This window comes from Erinaceus europaeus, chromosome 6 (genome assembly GCF_950295315.1).
Source record: "Erinaceus europaeus chromosome 6, mEriEur2.1, whole genome shotgun sequence".
Lineage (NCBI taxonomy): Eukaryota > Metazoa > Chordata > Mammalia > Eulipotyphla > Erinaceidae > Erinaceus > Erinaceus europaeus.
In genome coordinates, this window is record NC_080167.1 from 16394830 (window position 1) to 16410257 (window position 15428).

At 47.8% G+C, this 15428-nt stretch overlaps 1 protein-coding gene across 7 annotated transcripts in view; it reads right to left on the reverse strand.

Annotated features, from left to right (window-relative positions):
* Positions 1-7493: 7493 nt before the first annotated feature.
* The window catches only part of ABCB9 (ATP binding cassette subfamily B member 9), a 48135-nt gene continuing 40200 nt past the window's right edge, over positions 7494-15428 (reverse strand). For 6 of the 7 annotated variants that reach the window (XM_060193208.1, XM_060193203.1, XM_060193207.1 and 3 more), the window contains 3 exons: positions 15077-15236; positions 11272-11408; positions 7494-8705 (listed from right to left, as the gene is read on the reverse strand). In XM_060193208.1, coding sequence (XP_060049191.1) covers positions 8445-8705; positions 11272-11408; positions 15077-15236 — 558 coding nt within the window. In that variant the 3' untranslated portion in view covers positions 7494-8444. The remainder of the gene's footprint in view (positions 8706-11271; positions 11409-15076; positions 15237-15428) is intronic. The other variant, XM_060193209.1, reaches the window with a different exon arrangement.

Sequence of the window (15428 nt, forward strand, 5' to 3'; positions counted from 1 at the left end):
AATGATAGAAAAACAAAGAGAACACTGCTCAACTCTGCCTTATGGTAGTGCAAAAGATTGAACCTAGGACTTTGGAGCCTCAGGCATGAAAGTCTATTTGCATTAACCATTATGCTGTCTCCACCGCCATGCCAACTGATTTTTTTTTTTCAATGACTTGTTTATTAATGAGAGAAAACAAGAGCATCACTTTGGCACCTATGATGTTGGGGCTCAAACTCAAGGACCTCGTGCTTGAGAGTCCAATGCTTTATCCATTGTGTCATCTCCTGAGTCACAGAATGCTGTTGAAATTGAGAGATCATTGGCATAGCTGATGTCAGGGGGGAAAAAAATTTGGAGATCATAAGATCTGGGAAATTGCCAACCTACCTTAAAAAAATTGAAGACCTGGCTCCATGTCCTCCACATGTCCTGAAGGTAACAGATGACCAAGATGAGCAGGAGCTCCCTTTAAAAGGTAATGAAGTCTCCAGTCACTCCAGTGCCCACCTCCTCCTAAAGCTGGTCCCACCACTGCCTTACATCCTTCTCTGGCCTGGGATTCCCAGTGAGGACACTCACCCTAGTAAAAAGTTCTGCTTGTGGGGACTTGAGATTATACCTGAGCCTCCTTATGCAGTCCACAACATAGCCAACTGTATCAGGCAGATTTTTTTTTCCTCCAGGGTTACTGCTAGGGCTCAGTGCCTGCACTACGAATCCACTACTAATGGAGACCATATTTTTCCCCATTGTTGTTGTTGCCGTTATTGTTGTTGGATAGGACAGAGAGAAATTTAGAGAGGAGAGAAAAACATCTGCAGACTTGTTTCACTGCTTGCAAAGCGACCCCTTTACAGGGGGCTCAAACCAGGGCTTTGAACCAGGATCCTTGCACCATTTCTTGTGTTTCACATTATGTGTGCTTAACCTGGTGTGCTACCGCCCAGCTCCCACAGATGTGTTTCTTTTTCCTTTTTTTTTTTTGCCTCCAGGGTTATCTCTGGGGCTAGGTGCCTGTACTAGAATCCACTGCTCCTGGAGGCTAATTTCCCCCTTTTGTTGTCCTTGTTGTTTATCATTGTTGTTATTGCTGTCATTGACATTAGGACAGACAGAAATTGAGACAGGAGGAAGACAGAGGGGGAGAGATAGACACCTGCAGACCTGCTTCACCACTTGTGAAGTCACCCACCCACCCCACCCCACCCCCTGCAGGTGGGGAGCTGGGAGCTCCAACTGGGATCCTTACGCTTTGAGCTATATGCGCTTAACCCACTGTGCTACCGCCCGGCCCCCACAGATGTATTTCTAAGCCTATGAGCTACAGATATTTCCTGAGGTGGGAGGGTGATTGGGGAGAAAAACTGGGGTGTTAAAGAGGCAGGTGGGCGACATGCCATGAAAGGAGAACCATTCCTTGCTACCCAGGTGAGGGGGCTTGGCCTCTCAGAGCTGGCTGCAGCTGGTGAGCTGTACCTTGCTGTCCCAGTTTCTCCCTTGGAGCTGTTAGCTCTGACCATGTACCCAAGTCAGGTGAATAGCCTCCTTTCAACACACACTCCAGTGGAAGTCAGCCAAGACCAGCCATTTGGGAAAACCCATCTGCTTCCTGATGCTCCAGTTCAGTGTCAGACATGGCTTGGGAGAGGATGGGGCAAGGGGGGACTGTCTGCATTAAAGATGACAACAAATACCCAGGATGAAGGTCTGGGGCACAGGGTGCAGAGTGCCAGTTACAGAAATCTCTGCTAAAGATTCAGCCTCCTGGGGGCCAGGCAGTGGCGCACCTGGTTAAGTGCACACGTTACAGTGCACAAGGACAGAGGTTCAAGTCCCCTAGTCCCCACCTGCAGGGGGAAAGCTTCATGAGTGGTGAAGCAGTGCTGCAGGTGTCTCTCTGTCTCTCTCCCTCTATCTCCTCCTTCCCTCTCAATTTCTGTCTCTATTCAATACTAAAAATAAATAACTTAAAATGTTTCTTAAAAATCAGCTTCCTGGGAAGGCAGTAGTGCAGCAGGTTAAGCACATGTAGCACAAAGCTCAAGGGCCAGCATAAGGATCCCGGTTCGAGCCCCCAACTCCCCACCTGCAGGAGAGTCACTTCACAAGCTGTGAAGCAGGTCTGCAGGTGTCTCTCTTTCTCTCCCCCTCTGTCTTCTCCTCCTCTTTCCATTTCTCTCTGTCCTATCCAACAATGACAACAATAACTACAACAATAAAAAACAAGGGCAACAAAAGGGAATAAATAAATATTTTAAAAAGTTAAAAAAAAATCAGCTTCTAGATGTAATAGCTTCCCAGGACGGCTGCAGAACTTGGAGGGACCAGAGCAAAATGAAAACGTGCAACCACAAAGCCAGTCCTGTCTCTGCCCTGCTCTGGAATCTTTCCTGTGTGGGGACCCCACTGCCAGTGCCATCTTGTCTCTGAATCTGTTTCCCTCCAGACCAGGCACTCTCCAAGTCCCAATCGCATCATTCTACCTGGTTGCCCGGCACAGTGTGTGGGACAGGCACCCATGTTCGCTACATTACTTAAAATAGAGAGAAAGCCAGCGTTAGTGAGATCTGAGCTCTCTGATTACACCCCCAGCCCGCAGCTGTCAGTTCTGACCAGGACTGCAAATCATATTACCAGCCTCCCGACACACAACACAGCAATAGAATGCAAATACTGACAGCCACATAGGAAATATAAACTGTTGTAGCGGTCAGGTGTCGGGCTGCACCTCAGCAACAATAAGCCGACCAATCCGCCTGGTTCCTGGAAGCTACTGTGTTTGCGAAGCCAAGCCTAATATTTGAGCTGTGGCTATTTGCTGCAATGTCAACAGCCCTTCCCCAGCCATGCCCTCGCAGTCTCCTTTTACAGGTGTTCTCCTGCTGGGGACAAACATACTCTCTCCCCCAGTGGGGATCCTAGTTCTACTCCTTGCAAGCTGGGTGGTCTTGGACAAATCACTGAGCATCTCTGAGTTCTGGTTTTCTCATGGATAAAGTGGGCATGACGCTGTACCTACCTTCCAGGGATTTTGGCAGCATTAAGCAGCACGGTGCATGAAGAGCGTTTAGTCAGTGGCCCTGTAAATGCGGGATACCAGCTGCTGTGGAAAGAGGGGGCTGAGAGTGCTGACAGGGTGTGGGACAGAAATGACAGAGGCAGGGGGACAGATGTGACCTAGACATGAGGAGTTCCGGTGCCCGCAACAACCCTGAGCTGGGATGGGGGTGTTGGCAGGGTGTGAGCTGAGCCTGGCTGGATTTCACAGGCCAGGAGACCCCTCTCCTTGGAGATGCAGGGTGAGAGTGCCTACTCAGCACCAGGACTGGCTGGCAACCAGTCAACCCCAGAGGCCTCTGCTCTGGGGGTGGGGGGAGGGAGGAAAGAGGTTCGCCTTCCAACAGGGGGAGGCAAAGGAAGTTTGAAGGGGTGACAAGAGTTGTGAGGACAACAGGTCAGGGAGGCTGGGGGAAAATCATAGACTTGAGGAGGAGGAGACAGGACCAAAAGGAAGGAACTGTGTTTCAGGCAGAAGGAAGTGTTAGTGTAAAGGTGCAGCGGCAGCGGGTGAAGAGTCAGCCTGGTTTGCTCAAGGACAAGCGGAAGAAGTATGACTGGAGCAGAGCCAGAGGGTTAAGTCTAAAGCTGAAAAGTAGGCAGGAGCCATGTATCCCCTGGGAGGTGTCTGGGTTTAAAGCACTGAGACCCTGTGGGTGGGTTTTCAGCAGACAAAGGACAGAGTCTGATTGACCAGGGAACAAAAGGACTTGGCAGTGGTCCAGTCCAGCCTGAGGTCTACTTTCAGTTCCACAATCCTCTTTGCAACCCGCCGGCCCCTCCTTTAATACACTCTCCCCACACAAACAGGAAGCCTACAGGTGGCCCTGAGCCAGGGAAGTAGTTACTTTGGAAGGGCGCATGGATGAAGGCTCTCAGCTCACCCTCAAAAGGGACCCACATTAATCCCTGGTACCTGGGAATGGAACCTTATTTGGGGAAAAAGAAAATAAGAGTCTTTGTAGATGTGCCTCAGGATCTCAAGATGAGCTTCAGGGATTATCCACAGCTCCAAATTCCATGACCACTGTCCTTATAAGAAAAAGCAAAAGGCGAAGTGGAGGGAGGTAGCTCAGCCAGCAGAGCACATAGTTTACCATGTATGAAGCCCTAGGTTTGAATCCTTGGCTACCACATGGGAAAACTATGAAGAAGGGAAGCTCCATTAGTTATTGAGAGTGCTGTACTGTCTCTCACTCTCTACACAAAAAAGAAAAAGGGAGTCTGCCTGGAATGGTGGGATAGTCCAAGTGCAAAGTCCAGAGAGGCAGGGAGAGAGAGAGAGTGCAGAGGGAGATTATAGATAGACACACAGTGGTGGCAGCCATGTGATGATGGAGGCAGATATGCAGTGATGCTGCCACAAGCCAAGGCATGCAAGAACCACCAGAAGCTGGAAGAGGCTGTCATAGAGCCCATGGACAGGGTGTGGTCCTTGACCTGAGATCAGGTTTCTGGCCTCCAGAACTGGGAAGGGGCAGGTTTCTGTTGTTTTAAGCCACTCAGCTTGTAGTCATCTGTTGTGGTAACCCCAGGAGCATAACACAGATCCCCTCCAGAAGTCCCACCCCTGCAGACAGGAGGCTCAACTTCTCAATCCTCACCACACAGCAGCCCTTTGACACAAGAGAACACTGAGGTCCAGAGAGGGGAAAATAAATGGAGGTCACTATATTTACTTCCATCCTGGCTAAACTTAGCCTAACGATGCATGGAGGGTGATGGTGGTATTCATAGCATTATTATTATTTGCCTCTGGGGTTATTGCTAGGGTTCAGTGCCTGCACTACGAATCCACTGCTCCTGGAGGCTTTCCCCCTTTTACTGCCCTTGTTGTTTATCGTTAGTATTATTGTTGTTGTTACTGCTGTCGGATAGGACGGAGAGAAATTGAGAGAGAAGGGGAAGACAGAGAGGGGGAGAGAAAGACACCTGCAGACCTGCTTCACTGCTTATGAAGCGACCCGTCCCCTGCAGGTGGGGAGCCGGGGACTTGAACCGGATCTTTAACGCCAGTCCTTGCACTTTACACCATGTGCACTTAACCCACAGTTCTACTGCCCAGCCCCCCCTTTATTTTATTTATTTATTCTCTTTTGTTGCCCTTGTTGTTTTATTGTTGTAGTTATTTTTGTTGTCGTTATTGATGTCGTCACTGTTGGACAGGACAGAGAGAAATGGAGGGAGGAGGGGAAGACAAGAGAAGAGAGAAAAATAGACACCTGCAGACCTGCTTCACCACTTGTGAAGCAACTCCCTTGCAGGTGGGGAGCCGAGGGCTTGAACTGGGATCCTTACACTGGTCCTTGCGCCACGTGTGCTTAACCCGCCTTGCTACTGCCTGACTCCTCGCCATTTATTTTATTTTATTTTATTTTATTTTATTTTATTTTATTTTATTTTAATTTAACCTGGGAAGATACACAGCAGTAAGACTTGCAGCTGAGAGGTCTCAGGTTTGGTCTCCTGGCACTATCAATAGTCAGAGCTGAGCAGTGCTCTGTTTAAAAGAATAAATACAACAAGGGCAACAAAAAGGGAAAATGAATAAATAAATATTTAAAATAAATAAATAAATAAATTGGTATATTGCACCAAAGTAAAAGGGTGGGGGGGGAGTTCAGGTGCTAGAATAGGATAGTAGAGGACCTAACGGGGGTTGTATTGTTATGTGGAAAACTGAGAAATGTTATGCATGTACTTACTATTGTATTTACTGTATACTGTAAAATATTAATCCCTGGGAGTCGGGTGGTAGTGCAGCAGGTTAAGTGCACATGGCACAAAGTGCAAGGACTGGCATAAGGATCCCGGTTTGAGCCCCCGGCTCCCCACCTGCAGGGGAGTTGCTTCACAAGCAGTGAAGCAGGTCTGCAGGTGTCTTTCTCTCTCCCTCTCTGTCTTCCCCATCTCAGTTTCTCTCTGTCCTATCCAACAACGACGACATCAATAACAACAATACTGATAACCACAACAATAGAACAGCAAGGGCAACAAAGGGGAAAAAAAAATGGCCTCCAGGAGCAGTGGATTCGTGGTGCAGGTACTGAGCCCCAGCGATAACCCTGGAGGCAAAAAAAAAGTAATCCCCAATAAATAAAAATAAGTAAATGAATAAATAAAAATAAATCTACATTATGGAGCCAGGGAAAGAAAACCTAGTGGTTATACAAAAAAGACTTTCATGCTTGGGAGCCAGGCAGTAGCACACCTGGTTAAGCAAACACCCAAGCACAAGGACCTGGGTTCAAGCCCCCCCTCTGCTCCCCACCTGCAGGAGAGGGGCACATGACAAGTGGTGAAGCAGGTCTGCAGGTGTATCTCTTTCTCTCTCCCCCTCTACTTTTCTGTCCTTTCTAATTTCTCTCTGTCCTATCTAATAAATATTAATAAAAACTAGAAAGAAAAAAAAATGACCCCTGTGATTGGTGGATTCATAGTGCTGGCACTGAGCTCCAGTGACAACACTGGTGGTAATAAAAATAAAAGATTTTCAGGCTTGAGTTCCCAGGTTCAATCCCTAGCACCACCACAAACCAGAACCAAGCAGTGGTCTGGTAAAAAATAAAAAAAATGAATGTTATGGAGTAGCATGCTCACCATAGGAGTGTAGATAACATAATGCTCCCTCAACATTTTAGTTCTGTACTTTTATGAGTTCAGCTTGTGGGGACTTGGCTGTGTGTTTTTGGGTAAATCAACTAGCCTTTGTGAGCTATGTATTCAAGTCTGAAAGGAGAAAAACTGGCTGTGGTGAGAATGATTTAGAAGTACCCAAAGCACTTGGGGCCTCTGAGAGTCCAGCTGGAAGTCCTTTACAGTCTAGCCAGGGGGAGCATAATAGCTTCTTCAGGGAGGGAGCTAGAGGGTCGTGGAGAGTCAATGTGCTCAAGGCAGGTCCAAGCCTTGACAGGACAGCAAGGAACCCAGCTAGCCACTGGCTGGACTTTGGGCCTCGATTTACAGGGCATAGAATTGGGTGTGTTCAGTGTGACCAAGTACAAGTTAAATCTTGAAATTGTCCCCAAACCGTTGGTAAAAGCAACCCCCCCACCCCCCTGCTCCCCCACTCTCTACCATCCTAAGCCTCTATCCTGTTAAAGGGGCTCTGCTGGTTGATACTTCTCAGCTGTGCAGGCCAGAGCAGGTGGGCTGAGTGCCTGATGGGAAAGAACAGGTGCCATCTGCTGGGGCTCGGCTTTCCTGGGGGTACAAAACCCAGGGGATTAGAGGAGACGGGTTTTTAATTCCCTGCACAAGCCCCATGGAGACAAAAAGGAATGTCTGTGTGAAATCCTGGGGCATAAAAAGTGGGGGGGGGGTTTGGGGGAAGCCACAGACCACGCAGTCTCACCACAGCATAGGCACAGCTAGGAGGGGAGCTGGGGATGATGGAGAAACCGAACCAGGCTGTGGGACAGTCAGCCCAGGAAGAAGCCAGAGGTCAGGGGTCAGAGGTAGTACACTTTATTGACTGGGTTCTGCCAACATCTCGCAACCCTTCTCCCCTACAAAGCCAGACCCTGGGGTTTATCACTGATCCATCCACCTGACAGGGAAGAGAACGTGTCTCCCAAACACAGAACAGCAGAGCAGCAGGGGTGGACACGGGGGTTGGGGGGGGGGGGTGCCAGCCAGGGGAGGGAAAAGGGAACAAGGGCCAAGGCAGGGCCCAGAGGCTAATGCTGGGCATTGGGTTGGGCTCACCCCCAGACCCTGTCAGGCCCCTCACTCCCCCAGTTAAGGTCTGCAGTGGTTCACAGTGAGACTGGCTTAGATTTGGCAGGGTTGCTGAAGTGAGGGGCTGACACACCTTCCAAGCCCCCTGCCTGCACGTGGCCTGACTCACAAAACTGGGAGGGGAGAAGAGAGGAGGGACAAAAGTCCCTACACTGTGCCTCCTGGGGACAGGAAAGCCCCTTCTCTGGAGGGGCAAAGAAGAAAGGTCTGTGCTCCCTGGATGTCTCCCAGGGACAAATTGTGGAGGGGCACTGGCTCCTGTCTCCAATGTGCCAACATCAGTGACCCTGCCCAATAGGGATCCCAATTAGAAAAAATGTGTTTGAAATCTAGGAGCAGGCTGGGCCCCATCAAACCAAGCAGGAAAAAACTTGGCAAGATTGTGGTTTAAAAAAGCTCTGCCTTCGCTTTTAAAAGCCTTGGGAGACCAGATGGAGAAGACTTGGGTGTCCTCACTGCCCAGACGGAAAGGGGTAGCTGGGTAGCTGGTGGCCTGGGAAACAGGGTGAGAACCAGGTGCAAGATGCAGCAGGTGGTGACATATGGGACAGGGTGGCCCTTCATGGGCCTAGGCCTAGGGGGGCAGCTGGGGCTGCTGGGGGTCCCCACAGACATGTCTACTGAGTGGGTACCAGGGCCTCTGCCCCAGCAGGAGAGGAAGGTCAGGCCTTCTGGCTGTCAATGTCTGGAGGCTCCTTGTGGCCGGCTGTGTAGTCTGAGGGGGGCTCAAGCCCCAGCATCTGACGCTGTACCAGCTTGGCATAGAGGCCGCCCTGGGCCAGTAGCTGCTGGTGGGTGCCCTGCTGCACCACACGACCCTTGTCCAGCACCACGATGAGATGCGCCCGCTCCACTGTGCTCAGCCGGTGTGCGATGATGAGCACCGTGTGCTTCTGCAGGTTGCCATGGATAGCCTGCTGGATCTGGGGAGATGGGGAGATGGGGGTGGAGGGTGGGATGGGACTTGCACAGATTCCTTGGCCACCACAGCCCCCTCCCATCCTGGCTTGGATCCTGGCTGTGCTTCGCCTTAGTGGTGCTTAGCCACTCTGGGACTCAGCTCCTCATCTGCAAAGTGCATGGAGGCATAAGACTCACTTCCTGGAGTCAGGCGGTCGAACAGCAGTTTAAGTGCATGTGGTACCAAGTGCAAGGACCAGCATAAGGATCCCGGTTCAAGCCTCCGGCTCCCCATCTACAGGGGAGTCGCTTCACAAGCGGTGAAGCAGGTCTGCAGGTGTCTGTCTTTCTTTCCCCCTCTCTGTCTTCCCCTCCTCTCTCCAGTTCTCTCTGTCCTATCCAACAGTGATGACATCAACAACAACAACAACAATAATAACTACAACAAGGGCAACAAAAGGGAATAAATAAATATTTAAAAAAAAACCTGCTTCCTGGGTTGTGTTCAAGTGAGACAGTTCAGTGCCTGGCACCTGGGAAACAAACAGTAGGCTCTAATCTGCTTTTTCCTCTTTCTGGTACAAATTCAGTCCATTAGCAGATCCTGTAACTCTTGTCTCCCCAATTTATCTCACTCTACTCCCATCTTCCTACCTCTTTCCCACTTTAGTTCTTTCCTGGCTGCCTGAAACATTCTTGGCCTGTTCTCTTTTCCATTTGGCACCCAGATATATCTACTTAAAAAAAAAAAAAAACTATCTTATTACTTAAGACAGAGTTTCACAGGAGAGAGACGTTATGCTGGTACATGCAGCACCAGGAAGAACAGGAGCCCCAGGCATGTGAGACCTGTGCCTTATAGTCTCAGCTATCTCCTCACCCACTCCCAACCTGGATTTAAACATTTTGAACATTATTTGCTAAACTCCTGATCCAGCCCTCCTTCACTTTTGTTCGTCTTAGGATGGCATCAGCTCAGAGTCCTGGAGGAGCTTCAGGGCAGTGGAGCCAGTCAGAGTCTGTGACAGAAGGCATGTGACACTCTGTGTTTGTCAAATTCCATAGAATGCAAAACGTATGGGGTGGGTGGGTGGGTGGGGAGAATACAGGTCCATGAAAGATGATGAATGACATAGTGGGGGTTGTATTGTTAAATGGGAAACTGGGGAATGTTATGCATGTACAAACTATTGTATTTACTGTTGAATGTAAAACATTAATTCCCCAATAAAGAAATAAATTATTTGTTGTTAAAATTCGGAGGCTCTAGCTGGCCGGGCTAGCTTCACGGGTAGGTAACAGAGACTTGGGTCATACGGCTGGGCAGGGAAGCTGTATTTCTTTATTCAGGAACAACGATTCATAAACTAACCCAAACTAATCACCAAACAGAACTCTACTGCCTCCTTCCCCAGCAGCGGCGCCAAGCACTCTCGAACTCTGCAACTCTGGAACTCTCTCGGGGTTCCTTGGGGTGGGGACAAGCAGGCCCATGAAAACTAGCAGGACTGAACCAATTTTCTTGGCAGGGGAAGAGCTAGAACAACCCAATGTAAAGCATATGGGGAATGTTATGCATGTACAAACTATTGTATTTACTGTTGAATGTAAAACATTAATTCCCCAATAAAGAAATAAATTATTAAAAAAAAATTTACAAAAAAAAAAAAAAAAAGAATGCAGAGCGCAAAGAGTGACCCCCTGACACAAGCTCTGGGCTTGAGTTTGTATGATGCATTCAGGGTTCACCAAGTATACACAACGGGCCACTCTCATGCAGAAAGTTAATAAATATCAGGGAGACTATCTGGGTATGGATAAGAATTCTGTTCTGATGTTTCCTTTTGACACTGACGACCCCCTTCCCCTACCCCCCTCTGTCATCTGTTTTCCCCTCTGGGAATGAAAACACCTGGGGGGGGGAAGCAGGGTGTCTTTGTCTGAGCAGCCCATCTTTCTAACAGCCTGGTGCTCAGCAGGAGCTCTGTAAATACCTGCAGGACATGGGTAGTGGATCCAGGAATGGACCAAGGCAGTGAGGCAGCTACACACACACAGGACCCTCTTTTTCAGTGCAGATGAAATTCACAGAGGGGAAGAGACTTGCTCACGATATGAGCTGTAGGCTGGGTGGTGGTACACCTAGTTGGTTGGTAGTGGTACACCTGTAGGCTGGGTGGTGGTACACCTAGCGCACATGTGATCATGTGCAAGGACCTGGGTTCATACCCCTGGGTCCCCACCGGTGGGGTGAAGCTTCACAAGCGGTGAAACAGTGCTGCAGGTATCTTTCTCTCTCCCTTTCTCTCTATCCCTTCATCTCAGTTTCTCTGTGTCTATCCAATTAAAAAAAAAATAAGACATGAGCTGCAAAGTGGGGCATCTAATCCAAGTCTCCTGACTCTCTGCTGGGACTACACTCAGGCCTGCTGGGAACTGGGTCACTGTGTCCAGGAAGCTGGCAGCCTGGGATACCCCTGGTAGTCATCCCTAAGACCTTCCCAGCACCCATCTTCCTGGGGATGGAGGGGACTCTGGCCACCGGGAGCAGTGTCTGGCTGCAGCATCCCCCCACCTCCTGTGACTCACCAGGTACTCGCTCTCTGCATCCAGTGCACTGGTGGCTTCATCCAGGATGAGAACGGGTGGATTCCGTACCAGAGCCCGGGCCATGGCCACCCGCTGCTTCTGGCCACCTGACAGCTGGGCGCCCTTCTCCCCTGTCTCTGTGTGGTGAAGGCATAGAGGAAGGTGAATGGGAGGTGAGGCCAGGGCAACTCAGAGAGAGCAAGGAGCCCCTTCTTTGACCTCTCCCTGCCTCCTCGGGAACTACTCCCTAGGAAGAGATGTGCTTAGGAGGGTCACTAGCCAGCACTGATGGGAGCTGGAAAAATTCCTGAAAGGAAGCATTCTTGCACACTAGGGCATGCAAAATAAGACCATGTGCAATTGGCACCAAGATAGCAATTCTCACCTGTGAATTTGGCGGCAGCCTAAATGTCTGACAATACACTGTTGGCAGGGCTGTGGGGAAATAGCACCTGCCCATAGTCTTGGCACCTCTGCTGCCAGGGAGGGATTGCCACCTAAACCCCACTGTGCCTATGGGTCTGTACTGTGCACAAGTCACAGTGACACAGGAAGCCTGCACCAGCAAGCCTCTGCAAATTTCTCCTGATGATCCACTTTCCCACCCACAGGCATTGGTGACTCACAGCACTGCTAAAAAAAAAAAAAAGATAATCCAAATAACCATTAATCAGAAAATAAGTACAGAGGTTGTTTTATCATAGGTGACAAAACTCACAAACCATCATCTCTGCATCAAAACAGAAAGGTCACTGTGTTAAGCTGGGGGGTGTGGGGGAGGCCAGGTGCAAATTATAGGTGCTACTTCTTTTCTGTAAATGGGCAGGAGGGAACAAAAATATACACTCATATTTGCATAAAGAAACTCTCAAAGAACAGGAGAGAAACAAAGGAAAGAAGTTTTGGTAGAGGCAGGAGGAAATTGGATGTGGAAACAGATGAATGTATATTTCATAGTATGTTATTTTAAATATGTTTTTGTTTTGAACTATGTAAGTTATCCTTTCAAGAGAAAAAGAAAGAAAGGAAGAAAGAAAGAAAAAGGATGGAAGGGAGGGTTCAGATCCTGGAACATGATGGCAGAGGAGGACCTAGTGGGAGTTGTATTGTTATGTGGGAAAGTTATGCATGTATAAACTATTGTATTTTACTGTTGACTGTAAACCACTAATCCCCCAATAAATAAATTTTTAAAAGAAAAAATTAATATACATAAATGTTTTAAATTCTATTAAAATAAAGTTCTAAAATAAATTCAAAAAGAAGAAAAAGGAAAGGGGGGAGTCGGGTGGTAGCGCAGCGGGTTAAGTGCAGGTGGCTCAAAGTGCAAGGACCGGCATAAGGATCCCGGTTCGAGCCCCCAGCTCCCCACCTGCAGGAGAGTCGCTTTACAGGCGGTGAAGCAGGTCTGCAGGTGTCTGTCTTTCTCTCTCCCTCTCTGTCTTCCCCTCCTCTCTCCATTTCTCTCTGTCCTATCCAACAAAGACGACATCAATAACCATAACAACAATAAAACGACAAGGGCAACAAAAGGAAATAAATAAATATTTAAAAATTAAAAAAAATTAATTAAAAAAAAAGAAAAGAAAAAGGAAAGGGAAGGGAAGGAAATTCAGCATCTGGGAAGTGGCGCAGTGGATAAAGTGTTGGACCCTCAAGCATGAGGTCCTGACTTTAATCCCTGGTACCACATATGACAGAGTGATGTTCTGTTTCTCTCTTTCTCATAATTAAGTAAGTCTAAAAATATCTGAGGGCTAGTTAAATAGCTTACTTGGATAGTGCACTGCTTCACCATATATGGGACCTAGGCTCAAGACTGGCCTCAGTGTACCAATGTACTGAGGGAACGTTTGGTGTGCTATGGTCTCTTTCTCAAAAAAAAATGTAAGGATCAAGGAGATACCAAACAGACTCTCATGCCTGGGGTTCCCCATATCACCATATGCTGAAGCCAAGCAGTGCCCTGATTTAAAAATATATATAATAATAGAAATGTATTGGGTTTAGGAGCTACCTCAGTGAGTATAGCACTACCTCACTGTGCACAAGGCCCTGGTTGAGTCCTCAGCACCACACAGGAATACCACAGACAGTAGCAAGTGAGTTCTATGGACAATGGAACAGTGATTTGGTGTTTCTCTCTCATTTCTCTTGCTCTGTTTGTTTATGTATATAGAATTTTAAAAAAAAAGGACAACCATGGAAATCACTCAATAGTATAAAGCATGTGTAAAATCCTTGGTAATATAAACATTTAAAAATCTATAGAGAGGGAGCTGGGTGGTAGCGCAGTGGGCTAAGTGCACATGGCGTGAAGCACAAGGACCTACTTATGGATCCTGGTTTGAGCCCCCGGCTCCCCACCTGTCGGGGAGTCACTTCACAGGTGGTGAAGCAGGTCTGCAGGTGTCTCTCTTACTCTCTCCCTCTCTGACTTCCCCTCCTCTCTCCATTTCTCTCTGTCCTATCCAACAATGACGACATCAATAACAACAATAAAAAAACAACAAAGGCAACAAAAGGGAAAATAAATACAACATATTAAAAAAGATATTATAAAAAAATCTATAGAGGTCTGGGTGGTAGCACACTGGGTTAAGCATGCATAGTACAAAGCACAAGGACCCACACAGGATCTGGTTTGAACCCCCAGCTCCCCATCTGCAGGGAGGTTGTTTCATAAGCAGTGAAGCAGGTCTGCAGGTGTCTATCTTTCTCTCTCCCTCTCTATCTCCTCCTCCTTTCTCAATTTCTTCCTGTCCTATCCAATTAAAGAAAAAAATGGTCACCAGGAGCAGTGAATTTAAAATATTGATGTAAATTAAGATTATTAGTAGTAAACAATGAATCAAACATAAAATAAAGATATTTCCATGGTTCTCAAAATTGATATAAAATTAAATAATTATAGTTGAGAAATTGGGCTGTTGGAAAAGTCATGAGCATTTCTGTAGAGAAAAACAGAAAAAAAATATGCCATGACTTTTCTGAGAACTCAATATATGCACAACCTACATAATCATGTTTTAGGGGGTATAGAGATGGTTCACCTGGCAGCAGAGTCCTTACTCGAGCCCCTACCTGTACATGGGAGCACTGTACAAAGGGGAAGTTTAGTGAGCAGTGGTGCATGCTTTGGTATCTCCCTTACTTTTCTCTGTCTCTTTCTCCCTCTCTACCTTTCTTTTTCTAGCTGGGAAAAAAAAAAAGGAAAAAAGAAAGACAGGCATGAAGCCCCAGTGAAGTCTTGGTGGCAAGGAAAATAAATAATAAATAAGTAAATAAAATAAAATAAAATAAAAGTTTTAGACCATGGAGATGGGCAGTGGTGCACCTGACTCAGCATATACCTTATCCTGTGCAAGGGCTCAGGTTTGAGTTCCCAATCCTCATCTACAGGGGGGAAGCATCACAAGTGGTGAAGCAAGTATTGCAGGTGTTTCTGTCTCTCTCCATCCCTCTCTCTCTGTCTCTTTCTCCTCTTTAAATTTCTCTGTCCTATCAAATAAAGAAGAAAAAAAATGGTTGCCTGGAGCAGTGGATTTGTCATGTAAGCACAGAGACCCAGCGATAATGCTAGTGTCAATAAATAAATAAAGAAGTTTTAGACCAAAGTTGAGGTGGTGGTTTCCCATATTATGAGTGAATGAAATGTCACTGCATTTTCACTTCAAAATCCTTAAGTTTCTACTATGCATGTTTTACCTGAGACAACTGACAGAGAACACCCAACATGGAGTTCAGAGGGCTGAACCCCTAAGTGGGTACCAGCATGTGGAGGGGAGGCTCCCTGGCTCTGTACCTGTATTGTAGCCGTCCTGGAGCTCCATGATGAAGCCATGGGCATTGGCCTTCTGTGCAGCCTCCACAACCATCTCGAATGGCATGGTGGGCAGACCATAGGAGATGTTGTCTGTGATAGAGCGAGCAAACAGCACGGGCTCCTGGCTCACCAGGGAGATCTGTGGAGGAGCAACGGTGGCATGTGAGAGGCCAAGAGAGCATCCTTCCAGATGTCACCTTCTCCTGGGCTGGGCTGGGCTGATGATGCCCGGGATCTTGGGTCTGAATTCTGATTAGGGACTGCGCCTGGCTGCTGGAATCAGTGTCTCTCTTCGCTCCCAACAGTGGAGTTCACTTTCTGCTCAGGCCCA